At 40.1% G+C, this 21,066-nt stretch overlaps 1 protein-coding gene across 2 annotated transcripts in view; it reads right to left on the minus strand.

Annotated features, from left to right (window-relative positions):
* The window catches only part of PSMD14 (proteasome 26S subunit, non-ATPase 14), a 48,200-nt gene extending 27,692 nt beyond the window's left edge, over positions 1-20,508 (minus strand). The window contains exons 1-3 of one of the 2 annotated variants that reach the window (XM_080399126.1): positions 20,372-20,508; positions 16,133-16,220; positions 13,030-13,082 (exon numbers count right to left, since the gene is read on the minus strand). In XM_080399126.1, the coding sequence (XP_080255252.1) occupies positions 13,030-13,077 (48 nt within the window). In that variant the 5' untranslated portion in view covers positions 13,078-13,082; positions 16,133-16,220; positions 20,372-20,508. The remainder of the gene's footprint in view (positions 1-13,029; positions 13,083-16,132; positions 16,221-20,371) is intronic. The other variant, XM_080399127.1, reaches the window with a different exon arrangement.
* Between the last annotated feature and the right edge of the window lie 558 nt (positions 20,509-21,066).

Genomic DNA, 21,066 nt, shown 5'->3' on the forward strand with positions numbered 1-21,066 from the left:
TCACTGTAAGCAAGCATCCCACTACACTGCTCAGTATTTTTTAAAATAAAGAATAGCATTAAAAAAACAATCTCCCCCAAATTAGCATAAGTAGTTCTGTGATTTCTGGCAGGCTAATGTTGGATGTTTCATTGAGACTAGCTTCTCAAAAATCAGGAGCTTGAACTGGAGTTTATTCCACAGATTATGGTATGGCTCCTGAATAGGCTCTCCTACATGGAATCTCCAACGTCCATTAAGATGGCAGACCGCAGTGACACCCTGCCTGCAGCCAACACTTTTATCACATCTCTGTCCCCCATGTAGACACCTATGTTCACAACTTTTAAGTTTATTCTTCATTAACCTTTCCCATTTTACAATCAGTCAGTAGATTCAACACTTACAGGGAGGGACAAACAGAATTACATTTTGTTTCTCTAACAATGCAACTAAATTACCTTTAGTTTAAGCAAAAGTAGGAACTAAAGCAGGGTGTTACCCTACCGTACTCATTGCTAATCTTTCCTTTTATTATTTCTATATTTCTTGGAGCTTTCAAATGCTTGTTTACCTTTATGACGGTCCAGAAGAGGGGATATTTAATATTATACTTTATCAATCTCTTAGGCATTCTATAAGATAAAGCAGTCTCTGTTTTCAAAACTTATATATAAGTTCTCCTGCCAGCTGCCAGCACCCATAGCCAACAAGTCATTTTCATTGTTTCATAGGAAATGTTGTTAATTCAGAAAGGAATGCTTCATTGGTGTAAACCAACTTGCTTAGCATCTTTTTTTTTTAAAGCCAAAGTATTCACCGTGAATAATTTTGCATACTAAATGCAAGTTTAAATATATATGTATGACTACACTAGAGCGTTAGAAGATACTAGCTGCAAACTTCATTGTTTAAGCACATGCCTGAGACAGTAAAAATATTAAAGATTATCTTTAACTTTTAACACAGTTTAATCAATTTACCTGAACTCTTAAATACTAGCAAATGGCAGTAAACAATGCAAATATAGTGTAGGTTTATTAATTCTCATTCTTCCTATAAAATACAGCACATACTAAGTATCTCCTCAGTCACAGACACTTCTTCCATGAAGACCTCACCATCTCCTATCAGTCTGCTCTGTTCTCCTTATAGGTTATAATTACTAGCTAAATTACGAGAAAAAGAAACAACTCATTGCACTGTACCAATTATGTGTATTAATTCTCATGCTAAATTCCTTCCTTTGTTTTGAACATAGATCAGAATGAACTGCTCAAGAGTTCTGAAATGATTCTGATGTACCAATTCAGGAGTTTTGAGGAGAAAAGGATCCATAAGTCAAAGCCTGTCCAGAATCTACATCCACAACTGATTTAGGTTCATGTTATTTTTCCTACCAGAGATAAAATACTATAAAACACTATTAAAATATACTATAAAATACTATAGGCATACACTCATCTTTCTACAGAAAACTATAAACTCAAAGTTTACCAAATCCTTAACCTAAAACTTTTGAAGATTTAACAGGTAAAACCAACAGAATAAATCTTGTGTCTTCCAAGTAGTTTACTTGGCAACTTTATACAACACCATTTGAAAAAAGACATTGGGAAAGTGGACCCAGTTTACCACCATCTCTGACCACCTCCTTTTTCATAAATGGCAGACAACTTAACAGAGCCTTGCAGCAGCAGCCACAGCTCCTGCGTGCTAGTTACACAGTATGTGGGAGCTATGGGTTACATGTTTGGGGATTTCTTTGGCCTGTTTCTGCTAGTCTTCCACAGAACTTTATGCATTTCTTTCATGAAGCAAAGAGGAAGAAAGACTTTATTAGCTAATCTCTACATGGAGGCAAAGTATTTTACACTGACCCTCCACAGCATGTGCTATTATCACTGTTCATAAACTTCAGTGCCTGCCAACTTTAACAAAGGAGCACCATCCTCATGAAGCAGAGTACCAAATTAAATTAACTGGTGTCAGAAACCCAAACAAGAAAGCATTTGTATCTGCAATGCAAAAGATATGCTGGTATTTTTGGTTACATTATGGTATTCAAAGAAGGTCAGACAGTTCTCCCACTGCACAGAGGTTTCTAAGACTGTCCATCTCACTGCCGATCAGTGAATACTGCCTCCGTTCTGCCTGCCCACGGCTTTATTGAATCATTTCTTAGGGAACTGGAGAAAAATGGGATTGGGAAACTGAACATTTTTTCCCAAACATTCCTGCCTAAGCGGGATCCAGTAATCATGAACATTCAAAAACTGTTCTAAAAAATACTGTTATTGTGCTACTTCCTGAAAACTGACATTTCATCTGAATCAACTATACATGCTGTCAGTCAGTGAAACGAGCTACCTCATGGCCAGCCATCTCGTAATAACCCAACCACTTTTTTTGTTTTGAATGGCTGAATCTCTATTTCATTAATCGAGAAAATTAAGTTACCATTATTAAAATACATTTTATTTTTGCTTGATTTTTTTCAGTAAGACTTGTAGTAGAAAAATCCCATTCAAGTTATGAACAGAAGAAAACATTGTGATATTAAATTATACATGACATTACTTCTGTTGCAGTTAGAGAGATGATCCAATATAAAAAGCAGCCCTTTACCTGGGCAGCCCTTGTTGACGAAGTGTTAAAGGCATTTGCCATTCTAACAGGATAAAAACTAACACCTTGAAGTGTTATCTACTCAGGCCTTTTAGCAAATTTGTTAACACTTTTAGGTATATTACTCCACCTTTCTCTTAGTGTGAACTGGTATCAATTATTTAGCCAATTTTATTATGTTATTAAAATACCTGCTGATTAAATGTGAACTAAAGTGTCATTTTAGAGCACTGCTCTTCATTTGTACTATTTTACATTTATTCAAATACGTATAGAAAGTGGACTCGACTAATTACACAAGCAACTGAGAAATATTCCAAATGGATACACTTTTATTGTTTAAATGGATCTTAAACACTGCTCTGGTGTCAGGCTTATAACACAAAACATGATTTTGAAATCATAGCTGTTTCAACAAAGAAACTCAGTTTTGCAGTGGCAACTGTAATAAAAAAAGGCAATGAACTAAAGTGTGGTAGAGCAAATCTGAGCTTTATTGCACCAAACAACGTATTTCTGTATAAAAGATAACTACTACAATCATTACCACTTCTTATTTTTGCAATTGAAATCATTTAAATGGGAACATAGGACACATAAGCAAACACTGACTGCAATAGTGTTTATTTCTTTCCCAGTAAGGTAAGAAAGAACCTTTTAATAGTTTAATTTTGTGAGTATTAAACAACTAGTGTGAAAAACAAGCTGCATGTAAACTATTTCTACTGCCTCTGCTTCAATGACTAGCTGAGGCAACCTGTTATAGGAGGTGTTAATTGGCAATAGGAGTACAAGTCAGAAGCATGTTCCCCATCGTCCTAACCCAGCAAGGCTAGGTCATTAAAGTGGAAATGAATTCTTTCATGCCGACTTAACCCTTTCAGTACATATTTTCAGCTGTTGTGTTTAAAGACAATTGAGAAAGATTAACTAAAAAGAACAAGACAGAAAACACTTGCATTATTTATTTTTAAAATGTATTCCCCTCCCTTTTTCTTCCCTTCTCTACCTCCTCCAAAGCAGCACTTTAGATAATCATGACATTTACTGTGGGGGCGGGGGCAGGGGAGAAAGGCAAATGGGGTATAAATGCAACGACAGTCATTGCAATATAATAATTTACAATACTATAGGACATTTAGAAAGATCAGGCACTTAAAGGGAGCTTAAAAATACTACTTTGTGGAGACAAATCCAACAGCATATAGCTTGGTGAGAGGGAAAAAAAAAATTACAGAATACAACCTGCAGAGAGGACACAAACTCAAGCAAGTGTGCAGAGGTGTTGGTGATTATAAAAAGACCTTACAAGTTCAGAGTACCACTGCTCTCCTCTACTTACCCTTTGTCAGTAAGTGGTATAACCTGATAATATATTGACATAAAGAATAGAAGATTTCTTAGATCGGCACAGTGCTTTTTACACATTGCCAAGGCTAAAAACAAAACAAAATTGTGATTGTGGAGCAATTTTTCCTGTGCTGAAACGATACACTCATGGAAAACACCAACTCTTATTTCATCAGTGGGAGTGGGAAAGGGAGTAAACCATATTCCCAGATCTCAATGGTTCTAGCAACATGGTAATGACAAGCACCAGAAGCCATGTATTGCATTTTCCACAGTACAGGAAGTTAATGTGATCAGTCATGACAGAAAATCATGCAGTTCATTAAAAAAATTGAAAAAAAATCACAGATTTCATAAAAAGGGAAAAATATTACTTTGCACTGTGAATCACACACTAATTAGTAGCAATTTGAAATTTTATTGCAGTTTTCAAGCCAGTGCACATACAATTTTACAGTTAGCTCCACATCAACAGGATTATATTTTGAAGCTAGCATTATGTCTAAACAGTTTATACGTTTAAGCCCATTTTTATACCAATTATAATCAAGCATACATAACAGACCACAAAATACCATAAGTCTCAACAAACAGCCGAGATTTCTGAAAGGATCACATTGTCTTGTTACACCATATGTCAGATAAAATAAAAATTGTAGTAATATGTTTAGTCTCAGACTCCAAAATGGAGTAAGGCTACTAGGGAAACATTATGGCATCAATTCCTACTTAAAATTAAAAGTATCTGCAAAAAAACCCTCAACAGGCTACATAAAAACCTGCCTCAGTACATTTTACAAAATCCTGTCTCCTAAAAAAAGTTTATCCAGGTTCACATTTACAACAGAACTCCACAAACAGTAATATAGATGGACATGAAATAAATAACATTTCCCATCTCCTCTCCTTTTCAAAAAACCAAAATTACAGAACACAGAATTTTGCATGGCTTTGAGTAGTTGGTTAAATGGGTTGGGAACACCAGTTGGCAAACACCTCTTCAGTGAAGAGTCAAAACTTCACTACTTACCATTTTTGTTTCTTTAGGTTTTTTGTTTCTGTGGGTTTCGGGTTTTTTTAAGTTAAGCAGAACTTCAAACAAAAATAATCTCTAGTTCACTGGGAGACTCTGCAGAGAACCTGGCCAGAATTTAGTTGAACAAAGAAAAAAAGAAAGAAAGGAAACCACCAAAGTTTAGCTTATGTTTCCACCCTATCCATCTGTTGGCAATCTCTTTTGCACTAACAGTTCATGGAAGAGGTATAGTAACCCACTAATGTGGGCATATGCACAATGCCTCATATACCTGTAGAATGTAACATTTTGTTCATCTTTTAAAATTTTGAAAATTTGGGGCAATTAGGTCTTTTACCAAAAAAAAAAGCACTCCTGTTTTCCAATACTACCATTGAAAACTATTCTTCAAGACTGAGACTTAAAACTTACTAAGAAAAAAAAGTATTTACCAAGATTTGGCATCAAATGATGCTAGTTGCATTTATTTTACGGTTAGATAAGCTTAATTTTACTACAATGTACTTCACAGAAAGACATTCTACTTGTCTAATTTGTATTAGAAATAAGTATTTATTACCCAATATCAACATGTATTCATGATATAAAATTATTTGCATCAAGATGATATATGTAATTTGCAATAGCCACGACTTTCTGCAGCGTTCCAAACAACTGCTGCATGAAACAGCCACTTAAGTTTAATCTTTCCTGGTTCTAGTGCTTCCTCTCTCTTTACCCCATACAATCCACAAATTCATTGAGACACAAAAAAGCAACAGAAAGTATGCTGCATCACTGCAGTTAATATTCCTTATTATCAAGCATAAGGACAATCTGGACTAGATGACTTTTAAAGGTCCCTTCCAACCCAAACAATTCTATGATTCTGTGACAGCGTTACAGTGAGCAAAAAGCCGTAAGATCAGGGACATAAAACAAATCCTCAGTAACATCAGACATGTTTTTGAAAAGAACTACTATTTTTCACAACCTCAAGCTACTGGAAAAAAAGAAATACAAAGGTCAGTTTCACCCCAGAATGAAGCCAGGAATAGATAACAGGTTATTCCCATCACCATTACAGAAGGTATTGGGATTTATAAGTGAGAGCCTCAAAGCAGATAATGAGTTGGCATTTGTAGATTTTGTCTGCCTCCAGAAGTCTTGCTCTAATGCAGATTTTTAATTACCTTATTCTAGACACAGTTCTGCCAAGAGAGCAAGGTAGCCTTCAGCAGGTGCTGTCTGAGGTCACCCTAAAGTACACCCTGTGCAGCAGAGCAGTTAAAAGGGAATTACTCAATATGTGAAAGAACGCACTGGGTTCTATCTACCTATAGGTCTCTGTTGTGACGAGCTGGTCCTCTGAACCCAAGCAGGTGAACTGGGAGACTCAGTGGCAGTATGTAGGAAGGTTTGTTGTCCTAACACTCTGAAGAAACGAACGAAAAAAAAACCCACAACAGCAGTGCCCGCCCCCCACAAGAACACAACTTCAAACTTTCAGGAAAATCTGAAGGGGACTATTCTACACAGCAGGAAGAACACAGAGGCCTTTGTTCAAATGTGCTGCATTGTAGCATTGCAACTTCATACTCAATAGCATGGGATTTCAGAAAGAAGAAACAATTTCCAAGAGAAATAAACCAATCGCTGTAAGGGGAGGCTGTCTCCTGCTTACAGAAAGGATCATTACGAGTGAAGAGGTATAATGCAGAAGGCACAAAGATGTCTGCTCTTGTTTAGTTTTTTTCCCCCCCTGTTCTTCCTCATTATGGCTACACTCATTTCCTTGTCCAAGCTCCTTTGTCTCTTCTGGGGAAAGTTGGCTGGACTACACTGGCAATTAAATTGAGAAGAGAGAAGCTAATTGCCTAATTATTAGAAATAAGGAAGTTTTAGATCCGAGGCCAAGAGGAGGCTGCTAAAAATGGTCTCCAGAGTTTATAGGAAAACAGTGTATCAAAGAAAACTGATAATGTCCTTATCAGGGGCAGGTTATTTTTAGTTTTATGTTTGTTTTCAATTAATACCTAAGATATGACTGTAGCACAGCCCACCTTACTTTAAAGCAGCTTTTAGAACACAGTGCATACTTTGTGTTATAAGTACAATCACATGACAATTTCTAGCATGTTTCTCCCTCCATCTCCCATTAGCACTTTTGGATATAAATCACATTACAATCACTCAACTGTGTTTCAAATGTAGGAAAACTATACCCAGCCTCTAGCAACCCCCAACAACTTTCAAATAAGCCTGTGCTACCCATGGAGCTATCACCATCTCCAGCGTAAGCAGGCCCAGGCCATACTGGTGCCCTATAATTGATATGAAGCCATCAGCTGAACAGTCCTGTATTAAAACACCAACCAATGCCGTAAAATACTTATCCCAGACAATGAAAGTAAACAAGCACAATTTACTATATCTAAGGTGGTTTTTGCTTCTTAAAACAAAATCACATATTTTGGCTATATAAAGAGACACAGACTTTCTACAGGAGATAACTCAGGCAATAGATAAAGTCTTTTGAACTTTTTATGGGAGCTGATGTTGGATGTTTTCAATGGATGAAAAATGTCACTGAGAAAATTTTTCTGCTCTTTAAATGGGTTGATAGCCTCTGGGGGAAAAGTAGAACTGGAATAACCCACCTAAATTGTACACCATCTTACCTACTGGGAGGTATATTGGAATTTTAGAAATACTAGCATTCTTAGTACTCGAGAACTTTGCTGGAAAATGTCTCAGAACAAAGAGCACAAAAATTATGCACAATTTTAAGAGCTAAAATTCAGATTTATTCTCCTGGCAGAGTATTCTCAAAAGGAGCATCTGAAGCTTCAAATACGCATGAGAAGCTAACAATAGTGTATCACCAGACTTCCAGCCACATAAAGCATATACACCAGGAGACACAGGAAGGAAAAAGTCACGCAGGTGCAACAGACACCAAGATACCAAAACACTCCACAGCCTGTTCCATTGTGTTAAACAACACATTTGCACCCTTCAAACTAAAACCCAGCCAGTTTCAAGAATCAATTAACCAAAACAATTTTCAATAAGATTTTACAGTATTGGGGTTTTTTTCTGGTTGTTTTTGGGGTTGGGTTTGGTTTTTGGGTTTTTTTTTTTGGGGGGTGGGGGTGGGGGTGGGTGGGTCATGGTGGTGGTAGTGGGTAAAGGTGTGTGTCTGGGTTTGTTTTGTTTTTGAGGGGTTTTGTTGAGGTTTGTTTTGGTTTTTTACATAGGGAATCCTAGGATGTAGATTAGCCAGCTAGAACATCTACTTCAAGGGACCCCTCAGCTTAATGAAGTAACTCAACAAAACTTGCATTTAATTGTTAGTTGGGAATGATCTATACTGAACCTGACCCTTCTTATTCTGAAGCCCCACAGAATACTGAGCCAGTAGTGCTCTTTCATAACCATCCTGGCTAGATCAACAGATGAAACAGAACTTTGGATCAGTGGCAGGTCTCTCAAGTTCCCACAGTGCCATAGATTTAGTAAATGGGATCAGCTTGTTCTAAAAACCCATGATAATATGAGGGAAAAAGGTTCCACAACATCAAGCAGTGCAATGCTTGAAACCTCATAATCAAAGTGACAGTTTTCAAGTGCCATTTACAATGCCCTAATCTGGAAACATCCCAGCCAACCCATCTGATCAACTATTTCACAGATGGAAGCACTTGATGGCTAATTGGCAAGTCCATTATTCAAATAAAATAGTTTTCTGCATTTGTATTTTCTATATTCCAAGTCAAGGTGTAAATACTCCTTTTAAGACACAGGTCACTTCTCTGTCTCTCCATCCCTTCCCATTTGGATTTTTTTCTCCTTCCCCTCTGCCATCAAATATGTTAATTCAGAAATACAGGATCAGTTTTATTTTCCATTTATTGCACTAGAACAGTTGTCTGCACCAACACAGCAATGTAAATGAACATTTAAAAAAATCCATCAAGCAATGAAAAATTATTTCAACACCATTTTAAAAGCATCATTATTTCACTGCTTCCTATCACATCTGGATTCAGAAAAATAAGACAGGATGTGTTAGCATGGACAAGAACTCATACAGCTTTGATTACTGTTCTGGAAGTGCTGGGGAGAGAGCTCTGCTAAAAATGCATTTAATTTGCTCACATTCTTAAATAGTATCCAGTAGGATTGCCTAATAGAGGCATATGTGGAACCGAGTTCACTAGCAAACAATAGTTCAGCATAAAAAATGAAGAGGAGTGTTGCTCCAAATTCCTGCCTGCCACAAAAGTAGAATGCTTTTATGTACCCCACAAAAGCCTGTTATGTTGTCTGCAGCAAATGTACAATGCAAAGTGAAGTACTAAATCGCTAGTGAAATTCTGCGGCAGGCAGTATTCCAGGGGGGTGAACAGGGAGAGATGGAGAAGAATGAACCAGGAAAGCTACTAACTAGAAAAATCCAACACAACAAGGGGCAGGAGGAGGAAGAGAGGAGACCACACAAGAGAAGAAAAACCAGAGCACTGACAAAATCCAAACTCCTATGAACTACAGAAGGGAAATTAAAATAATACGCATTTTATTTGAGACATCACAACACTTTCAAACTATAACCGTTCCCCTGCATCTTTTTTTTTAAAAAAAAAAATCTTCAGTCTCTCATTCTTCCTTATGTGTATACCATAAGAGCAGAAATTCAAATGCCTAGTATATCAGGCATGTAAGACAAATGATTTCCGCATGAAGCAGTGTTGCAAAGAAGGTCTTATTTACAGTATCAAGTTCAAAACTAAACACAGGTACCTTCCCATACGAACAATACAAACTCAATGACCAAGTTCATGGCCAGAAAATACTGTGCACGGCTTATGCGATGCCAAAAGCTATCATATCCTCTTCCTCCTCTCCTGTCCACCTGCTGCCCAGGAAGACAGTCCTTTTCCTCTCTTTTAGTTTTAGATAGACAAAGGCTCAAAATTTCTGAGCCACAGGTCACTGGAGGGAATTTTTATTGTTGAAATAGTAAAGATCAACTCCTTAAAGAGTTTATTAGCCATATGAAGACAGGCTTAACGTCAATGGAATTTAGCACTGACCACCTCTAGACAATTCAACATTGAAGGCCAATCAGCCACTCAGCAGCATGCTGATGGAGCAAGCAGTAAGAAAAGTGAAGAAACACAAATTCACTGAAAGCAGTTTTCAAGTGGAATACAAGACACCAAAAGACTTGAAATGAAAATTGTAAAAACATGAATCCAAAGAGGACTTGGGACAACACATTTGAGTTTGGAAATTAAGAACCTAAACAAGATAATAATCAGAAGAGGTGGTTTTACCAAGGGGAAAGAGCAGAGTAACTGCTGTTGAAGAAGCCAAGGCAAGCCAATGAGAAAGAATTTCATGGCAGAGATCCAACAGGAACTCATTTGCTGTTACTTGAACATAACAATTACAGAATGATCAGGGTTGGAAGGGACCTCTGGAGACCACCTAGTCCAACCCCCTGATAAAGCAAGTTCACCTGCAGCAGGCTGCAGATTTGTGTCCAGGCAGGTTTTGAGAGTCTCCAGAGCAGGAGACTCCACAGCCTCTCTGGGCAGCCTGTTCCAGTGCTCTGTCACCCTTGAGGTAAAGAAGTTCTTCCTTATATCCAGATGGAACGGTGTCCATTTCCTCTTGTCCTGTTGCTTGGCACCACTGGAAAGAGCCTGGCCCCATGCTCCTGACACTAGCCCTTAAGATGCTTGTTTACATTGATAAGATCCCCTCTCATCTTCTCTTCTCCAGACTGAACAGGCCCAGCTCCCTCAGCCTTTCCTCAGAAGGGAGATGCTCCAGTCCCCTAATCATCTTCGTAGCCCTCTGCTGATGTTAAATCAGACAGACTGTTAGCAGACCTTATGTGATGCAGTCCTCTTACTAAACAAACCCTTAGCTACAGGAAAAAAAATCCCCACATTCTGTTATAAAATTATTTTGAAAATGCTTCTCTTTTTCTACAAGACTATAGACAGATGATTCTTATGTTAGCAAGAATGACTCATTCAACAGATGTTTTTATTATGTTCAACCTTAAACATAAAACCTCCAAAGACAGAACAACTGTAACACAGCAATATGAAAAGTAAAAAGCTTTGTGCAGTTGGTTAAAACACTCTAGTTCAAACAAACGGCAATAACTTTGTTTACTTCCCAGTGGGACAGAGTATGTCCAAGAAACACCCAACTTCCTCCTTCTACCTCAAAGCCATCTGATTCACTCTGGATTATCCCTCACTCTCCATTATCAACCAATTGATATTCAGAACAAAGTGATCTTTCAAGGCCCATTGTAACACCTTATGTTAGGGAACATAAAATTACTCTTTTTGAAAAGCCTTCCTATTGATTCATTAAACCAAAAGGCTACAAAAGTAGTCAAGATATCCAATGCAAGCAGCAACTTGCATAAAGAGCAATTCAGTTTTCTGCCTTTTTTTTAATCCAACACATACTCGTCAATTCATTTAAGAGACAATTCCATATTTAAACAAACACAAAGCAGCTTTGCAGGCCAAAGCTGCCAGAGAAGTTCAGCAAGCTGCTTCTGAATGTTATGTTCTATTGTCTGCCACAATTTTCTAGCAAGCTTTAAGTTAAAGCTGAGAAATTCAGAAAGCAGAGAGAGTTAACTGTAAATTTGAAAAACAGCTTTGATATGCGTCAAGTTCAGAGAGGACTAAGAAGTGAAAGCTTGAGTGATTAGACTGCGCAGATGTTAAAAAATGAAGAGTCATGAAGCAGGCTGGCAGCTCAGGGAAGAAGAGAAATAACTGTTTAAGAAAGTGAAACTAAAAATAACTGAGGGCTGCTTGAAGATTCACTAAGAGAGCGTGAATAGAATTTTAGCTATAAAAAGGAAAAAAATCATGCACCAAAAGTTACAGCTTATTTGGCAAAACACCTAGAGGCTGTAAATCAGCCTGGAATATTTCACCAAATGCTTCAGTATTAAACCACTCCTTTCTCAGTAATACTGGACGCAAGCACACTACAACGAACTAAAGGAAGCTGTGTGTTTAGCAACTTCAGTCGTCCCAGAAGCAAACCTGCACACCTCATGAAGCCAGAGACAAACAGAACTTATTTCTCCAGAAGAACAAGAGTCTGGATTCTCAATTTAGAACAGAGCCCCAGAGGCAGATGAGGAAAGCAGAGAAAGGCCAGCTACTGCAGCCAGCCAAGACTGCAAAGGAAATTACACTGGAGCCATTTCCTTAAGGAAATAATCCTTCCTACAAGCCTCAGACCAAGAAGTTCCCAATTATTTTCCCCCCCCTTGTGTCCGCAGTAATCAGCACAATGTAGTAAGATCAGCTTGGTTTTATTTTTGAAGACTGCTGGCCACACCACTTGGCCAAGGAAAAAAGCACTAGGATTTGCTCTAGTGGTAGGAGAGGCCATACAATGTGTGTAGGTCTCCCACTGCAACAGGACAGCTACCAGGGAGGCCTTTTTGCTGTGAGCAGAGTTACAGAAGTGAGGACAACAGTGAACATGAGAAAGCAAAATACACAATTACAGGTGCTAGAACTACCTGCAAGTGACAAATTCAACTCACAACTTCCTCCTGAAATTTACATATACTTCAGGACCTTATAATGTCCATTGCAATGTGATCCAAGGACTGGAACATTTCATTTATGAAGGAGCAGGTGGGTACACTCACCCATTTAGAGCAATCTCCATGTTCTGAAAACTCGTATTATTCAAAATTGATTTTTGGATTTTATTCTGTGTTTCCGTTGCTTTTCAATCCAAACCTTAAAATGTTCAGACACCAAATGAAAAGTTTCTAAACATTCTGTAAACTCAGTGGCAACACAGGAGTTCATATTGACAACAAACAGTCAGGCTGCAACAATGATTTGCATAAACTTATATAGCATCTCTAGAATCAGAGATTATTACTATGAACTCTCTTTTTTGATGCTGTTTTTAACTATAATAAAAGGAATATTCTAGAACTGTTTAATAACAAAGAGAAGATACTGACAAGTTATATACATACTAACCTGTCCCAGCCCAGGCATACCTCCTCCAAGTCGCAGAAGTCTATCCATTATTTCTAGGAAAACAGAAACAAAGGAAAAATGTTCCATAGCTCTGAAGTGTTTACTCAATTGCTATCTATATAATTCACCTTCAGTCACTCAGTATGTCAAAAATATTGGTGGTAATTACAACACAACATCAGACTTCCTGTTAATTAACACCACATATTAATTCAAGAAGCTGTCTTCCATGCTAATTAACAGACTTTGTTTTATTGCTTTGGTTTTGGGTTATTCCCATTTCTGAAGATGAGCACTCTTGTCAAACTTTTCAAAACTTTCCTATCATTCAATTGATTGGGAGATTTTTGTTGCCCAAGAACAGCACCTACATCCAGGAAGCGACTAAAACTTATTAGGTATACAATGAAGTTTACTCCAATTTGTTTAAAAAGTATCAATAAAAACGTGAAAGTAAGGATTTTAGCATCCTCATTAGTAAGTTCTGCGCTAATTAACTTACTGCTTGTCAGTTATCATCAAAACTACATGTGAAAGACACTGAGCAGATTATGGATCTCTGAATTAGCATCAAAAGCTTTTTTTTTAATGAACTCATTATACTAAAAGAAATACTGTAAAGTAAACACTTAATGTGTATATACTTAGAACACTAGTGACAGTACAGGCATTTAATACATTTCCAGTGTTGCATGTGCCATTGCTTCAGTGCAAGATTCTTCCAATCAATGTAACCCTTTACTGAAAAAAAAAAGCCAAGCAAACAAAAAACAGCAAGCCAAAAACAAAACTACAAAAAACCCACAAAAAATTAAAACTTAAAAAACCAAAACCACAAAAGTTTTCTATCGTCTAGCTTTCAAAGGAGTGATCTCCAGGAATAATTGTTAAGGTGCCCAAATAAAAAAGATTACACTGATGTTTATCTGCAGTTTATTCACTTTCTCTTGTTGAAAAGCAATCTACTAATTAACTGTGGATAGCTAAGTAAGGTTCTGTCCCAGCTGTAACAGACTTATCTTGCTTGCTTGCTTTTTTCAGTGTCTTAGCTTTATTTTATCACTGAGTTTTGTTATATAAACAAAAACTACTGAATATTACCTTTTACAAAGCTGCTTTCAGCAAATCAAGCCATTTCCAAGGCTTACAGAAATTAGTAAATTTTCATGACTTATTTGTGAAATAGAAGATACAAAGTAAAACATTTGAAACCATGATCTTAACTGCACAAGCTTTAATACAACAACAAAGCCTGTTCAGGTGATATAAGAGCAATTGAGAACAGCAAGTAATGGTATTTCCAAAATACATTCATCCTCCAAATGGATGTTAGATTACACATAAGAGAATTATTTACATAATTTCAATAGACTGCATTAACAATACTAATTCAAGAACCTTCCTTTAAAAATTAATTATGAAAAGATATTTGAATTTATAATGAAAAATAAATGTTTTGTACATTAAAAATAAAAAAGCCTTTATGTTGACGGTGAACATCTCATTATTCCTTCTGAAATGTGCTAATATTTTTACTGCCTAGATACTAACAAGCTTTATTTCAGTTTAAGTTTAAAACAAAGAGTTTAAGCCTCCTGTTAACACACAAAGAGGCAGCACTTGAACCTACCACTAGACAAGATTATCTAACACCTTTTTTGATCATGCATGGAATTTCACTTATTTCAAGCAACAATATCTAAGACATGCATCAACAACACTTGCTCTATTTGCTTATTTCACTTCCCTAGCTTAATACACTAGCAAACTATTAGCTTCATTTGGTTCACTCCCTTGATTTTATAGAACATGCAAAACCAACAACTGCAGTTTCAACTAACAGTACTTTCTTAAAGCTACTTTGGCACTATATGAAATAAACAGGAGTTTATTAAAGGGTCAGTGGTTATGCTTTTCTTTTCAGACAGTCATTGAAACCAAGCCTCTTTATTACAGGCAAAAGCTGCACACAAAGTGTACATACTTTTCTATTCTGCACTACAATAAATTCCAAATTAAGTTGTAGGATTTCCATGGAAAGGTTAAGTTGCTGTTTAAAGCTATTATGTAAGCACATGGTAAATGGCTTCAACAAAACAGTCACGAGCACAAATTAATGCCAACTACATTTCATTTTACCCTCTGTGGTAGATACTCCTCCATTGAAACCCACAATGATTCATCTTTCATGACATTAATGAGGGCTGAAGAGTAGCTGAAAAGTAGACTTAAACTACTAAAATTATGATTTTAATCAATCATGGTTGTACATCTATTTTAAGAAACTCTTAGTCTCTACAACTGGTAACCATAAAACTGGTCTTTCCTACAACTGCATCAACTTCCATAAGCTTATGAAGTGTATTACCTATGTACATTTAAGAAATAACATTGAATAATGAATCTTACACCTATTTACATTTCACTTTAGCAAGTGAAAAGCAATAGTTATTCCTCGTTCATTAATATTTTATTCACATAATTTATTCCAGTTTCTAACCCAACAGAATAGTACATCACTTACAGAAGCATATTTTGCTGGTTTATATTTGGATTAGACTAATTAGTTACACAAACTATTTATCAGCATAACTTTCCAGGTTTTGAAACGACAAAATCTCATTGTCTTACAGAACTGGAGGGATGTAACATTTCCTACCTAACAACCGCAGACAAGTCACTGACCTGAACATGTTCAGATTCTCAAGACAGTAAGTAGAACAGAGAGGAATTTCTCCCAAAAACCAGTCTAGATGCGCTGTAAATTTTTTCACTAGCTCTGTGGCTTGACTCTGGTTAGAGTTTTGGCAATTAATGCTTTTCTTTCTTATTTGTAACTGAAGGCGTTTTAGTAGGTTATAGTATATTTAGATCTAAACATATTTGTTTACTCTCTATAAGCATCTGAAGAATTTCGTTTAGCTATGCAAATTAAAACAAATTTTAATTTTTGTTAATCCACTGTGCCCAAATATTATTTCAGCCATAAATCCCATTTATGAAATAATACTTTTGTAAACCTTAAAACATCTTGAGCAAAACTTTTAGACCTTAATTAAGATAACTTTAGCATTTACAAATAAAGCAAATACACATTTCTAACCTCGTGGTCAGCAAGAGGCGATCACAGAACAAACTCAGCAGCCGCTCTCACTTTTTCACTATAAAGATGATGCCAGTAGGTCTCTTTCCTATAGAAGGAAATAGAAAGGAGGCAAAAGGCAAAAAAAAAACACCAGTAAAATTTAGAAACAGTAGCACATGTAAAAAGAAGGGTTACATCAAGGACCTACAAGTGGACAAAGTACCACTGAAGAATAACCCAAAGCATGCCTGCGTTTGTTTTTTTCCTGCTTGTACCATATAATGCCTAGAAGTGGTACATGCCATGTCTTGCCTAGGTATCTGTAACACTGAAAAATTTTCCAAGTTCGTCAAAATTACATGGAAGAGTAAGGTACCTCAATAACCTGTTTAAGCAATTTAAAATTAATAACTTAAAATGCTGTTAGAAACTGAAACTATGGTCCTTTATTACTATTTTAGAAGATTCTGTCATAGCTAAAATGACCTAAGCACAAAGGTAAAGAGCAGTCTGCAGGTATAGATAGTTTTCCTGTTATTTCTGCAAGAGCAGTTGGCATGACTGGGAAAGTCACAGAGGCCTTTAGGTTTACCTGAATTCAGGCTGAGAAAGGCTGTGTCACATTCAGTTTAGGAGTTAAAAGTCATGTTCTCCTCCCAGAGAACACTGCCCACTAATTGCATCACTCAATCATTTGTAGGGAGTGCAGTGTTTTAAAACAGATCTGTGGCCATGATTTGATGTTTTTTTCGATGTCAATGTTAACATAAGGAGCTGTGGGGAAGCTGCTGCTGCTGCTTACCAACTTGATGCTGCTTTCTCAGTACTGCCAGGACAGCCATTTGTGCAGCCTTGCAGTAAACCGATAGGCTAACAAAACCGTTGGGTTTAACCCTGTTCACTTCTCAAAGGGTTCACACAGCATCTCAGAAACAGTTGTCTTGGCAAAACAGAAAAAGGTCTTGGGAGAGCTGATTGCTTCTAATGCTAACCTAGACTCCAGAAGGCATTTATTTTAAGTCACTCTTTAGGCTAAAGCTGCCCAAAGAAGGTCTTTGGGGTTTGGGGTTGGTTTTTTGGTTTTGTGTTGTTTAACAACTGAGGTAACTTAACGAGACTGTTCTAAACCATATCTCAAGAAGTACAAGAGGAAAGGAAGATGTGTTAAACTTCCTAGAAAGTTAAGAGGATAGAGAACAAGTCAGAGTTTCTCAGTGCTGACACGCTGCGGTGGATTTCCACTAACAAGTCAGAAAACAAGTTCCTGCATTTCTGCCAGCTTTGCACAAGGAAACAATCCAGGAGAGATCAGATGAGACAGGACCACAACAGCCAGCAGTTACGTTAGCACAGGCTGCAACAGAACTGCAACCAGCTCACAAGTGGGCTCCAGAGTTACAACCCAATTCGCTTTTAGTCAGCTGGCCACCCAGGGATCTTGCATTCTCTTCCTCACTCCTTACAAGGTCATTGAAGAAAAGAGATCTCTGTGAGCTTGGTCAGTTCCCTGGAGGAAGCACACAACATGGTAACCTATAGTTGAGAATTTTTCCCCTCTGCTGCAAAGTGCAAAAGTCTAGTTTTGATTACACACTTACCTGTTGTTTTCTCCCCTACATACAGAGACACACACAAAACCCAAAGAAAAGTAAACAAACGGTCCACAACAAATCTCTCCTCCTTTCCTTCCAAAGTCAGTGAAATGTATTTTGATAGTATTTCCTTCTGTCTGCAAGGAAGAGTTAACAGTCTCCATTTGAACTTAATCTTTAAGGAAGCAAACACACATATCAAATAGTTCCATACCAGAAAATTACAGAAGGCCATTTATAATCATCATAAACTTGCATTTTGGTGCACTGCATTTGCATGACATGCACTCATCATTGAGATCAATGCGGTCACTGATGGCTTAAGAAAAAAAGAAGTAAAGTAGCTTCTTTGCTTGTTTATGTCCATGATTAAAACACCTCAGCTAAAAAATCTCGGTCACAGGATGGTATTTTAAAAACGTGAACTTCCATTATTGTAATTTTCTTTTAACTGTCTTTGTCTCAAAAAAAAAAAATTGTGGTCAATAATAATGCAGTGGAAGTATACATACAGTATCTCAAACCTGATCTGAAACCCAAAATATCTTAACCTATGTCTAATACTTGTTCATAATACTACTGCTAGGTAACTGTAATAATTGGCAAGAGTTGCCCATTTGGAAAGCTCCAGTTCACCATGCAGTGTCAGGGGGGATTCTATCTTCCTATATGTTTTGTGTGAAAAGAGAACGAAAATAATTACCATCAGTTTTCAGTAATCTGTTCATTGAAGCTAAAGGTTAACCATACCATGAATGAATGCAGTTTCAGTGGTGCCAGTCCAGAGCTACATGACCATTTTGCTTCCATAATGTGCTCAGCTCTGTCAACCCCATGTTTCTGCACCACCTAGACCTGAGCTGGGCTAGAAGGTATGCAGGTTAGCTTCTTGGATGCCGATTTCCAGCCCAGCAAACCTAATCCTACTACATTCATTGCTAAGCTGGAGCTACTGAAGTAACCCAGACCCAAGCAAACTACTCTAAAGCTACTTAAGTGCATTCATACCAAACTTACAGATAAGAGAATATTCATTAATAAATCATACCACCACTGAAATCCACAAAATAGTAATGAGTTTCTCTAGAATCTGTGGAAGGGCGAGCAGGCACACAACTGTTGTGGAACTGTCCGCTGCAATCAGCTCCAGCAAGTACTCATCACACTGGTTTTCTATTTAACATATCCTAACTACCTGCCCTTTCCCATCACCCTAGATGTTTAGGAGATAGTAGTAGCTACTACTACAATAATGCCTGCCAGGATTGAATCACTTCCAATAAAGTTTACAAACTATTTTATTTTTGTATTATTTCATGTTAATTTTGAAGCACGCTCTTAACTTCTCATTTTCTTACCCACAGAAAATTAGTATACCTGATGTCGCATGTAATAACAGCTGACAGAACACAGTTTTCCCATTAAGTTATGGACAAACCTAGTTGCTCAAACTCACACTACAGAGGCAATTCATCTGCAAGCCCATTTCTGGATTTCTTCACAAACACAGGTCTCTTCCTTGCTTCCGTAACACAGGCTTATGGACAGTGCTCTCCTCAGCAGAGCCTTCTTCCTCAAGCACTCCCTATATTCCGAACATACCGTACACCTTGGACTGACAGAGGGTGGAAGCTTTACCATTAATACAAACCCGACAGGCCCTTCAGCTTGCCTAGTACCTTTACAGCTACACACAGCTTTCAGATAGGCTGGCGTAAGAGTTTTTTTTAGAAAGTCAGTCTCCATCCCGGTCGTTTTCCCGGTTTCCCGAGCGTAGCTGAAAGGCTCACAGCTGCGGGGCCGGGCTGGCCATACAGCAGCGCTGCCGGCTGCCGGCCCGGGACCGGCGGCACCACCTCCCCCGGGAGAGCGGCGCGCCAGCCGGCAGCACACCGGGCACGGCGCTGTCACCTGTGATTACCGCTTCTTTTCTACTGAGCCCTGCTTGGTCTTTCCCGTCACAGATTAAAGATCCCTTCTCCCTGGCGCACCCCCAGCCAGCTCTGCCCGCGCTCCCCCGCCACCACTCCAGCGGCCCGCAGCCGGGGCCGGCCGCAACGCCGCGCTCCGCAGGCTGCGGCGCTGCCACCGCCGGGTCCCCCCGGTGGGACACGGGCTGCGGCCGCCCCCGGGCACTGCGCACCCGCCCGCCCCGCCTGCCGCCACGGAGGGAAAACACGGCGGCCGTTCCGGACAGGCAGGGAGGCCGGAGTGCCGCGGGCCCGTGAAGCGTCGAGGCCCGAGCGTCCCGCTCCGGCAGCAGGGCCCACGCCCGCGCCGCTCCCCGGGCCCGGCCGCCTCGCTCCGCCCGGGCACGGCCCCGCCGCCGCTCCAAAGCGCCCAAACTTTCTTCGGAGGCAAGCAGCACAAACGCGGGCGGGCACCGCCAACCCCGCGGCGCTCAGCGCGCTCCCCGTTTAGGCCGGTGCCCCGCAGAGAGAAAACCGCCCCCCCGGGGCCATCAGACCCGGCCCGGCCCGGCCCGGCCCCGCCGCCCGCCTCCCCCCCTTCCGGCGCTCGGGTCCGCTCCCCGCGGGCCCCAACGCCAACGCCGCCGCACAGAGGCCGCACAGAGGCCGCCCCGTGCCGCAGCGAAGCCCCCAGGAGCCGCGCCGTGCCCCCGAGGGCCCCTATGAGAAGGCCACACGCCCCGCCCGGCCCTCACCTCCGCGCGGAGCCCTCCCCGGCCGCGCCGCCTCGGCCCGGGCCACCGTGAATCAGCCGGATTTCATTCAAACCGAGTCCGCCCCAGCCTCCGCGAGGACTTCCCGGTTCAAAGGGCACGCGGCAGGGGCTTCCGGTCCCGCGGCCCGGGGAGGGGGGGCCGGGAGCCATGGCAACGGCGCGCGCCGCTGGCAGGCCCGCGCTGGGCGCTTGAGCAGCTGCGGCCGTTAAACCGGCCCATGCCCCGCCGGGCCGCCTCAGGAGCCGGGGCTGAGCGGGGAAGCCTCTCCCGGGCGGCGGCGGGCGCGTAGGCCGCGGTTGGCCCCGGCGCTCCTCGGCGCTCCTACGCAGGCCAGCCCGAGGGACGGCGAGGATAGCGGGCGAGTTGCGGCCGGCTCGGGCCTGCGGCCGTGGAAGAGCCTGGCGGCAGCAGCGTCAAGAGACCTGAGGAGCCCCTGAGGCGGGAGGATGCTGCGGTCGCACCCGCGTTGTCCTTTGTGCTTGCTGGATTGGGCACTAGCAAATCCATAGCTGTTTACTGTTGCTTGGAGCCCTTGGGAGCAGAGACCCTCAGAGGGATGAGTTCTCTGGCACTGAGTAGAAGGTGGCATGTGCCGCGCTGAAGTGCTCAAACTGCTTTGCCCTAAAGTGCTGTGGGTTAAATTTGTCCGGAGCTTGGAATCAAACTGCAGCCAA

The sequence above is a fragment of the Falco punctatus genome, assembly GCF_963210335.1.
Source record: "Falco punctatus genome assembly, chromosome: 8".
Taxonomy (NCBI): domain Eukaryota; kingdom Metazoa; phylum Chordata; class Aves; order Falconiformes; family Falconidae; genus Falco; species Falco punctatus.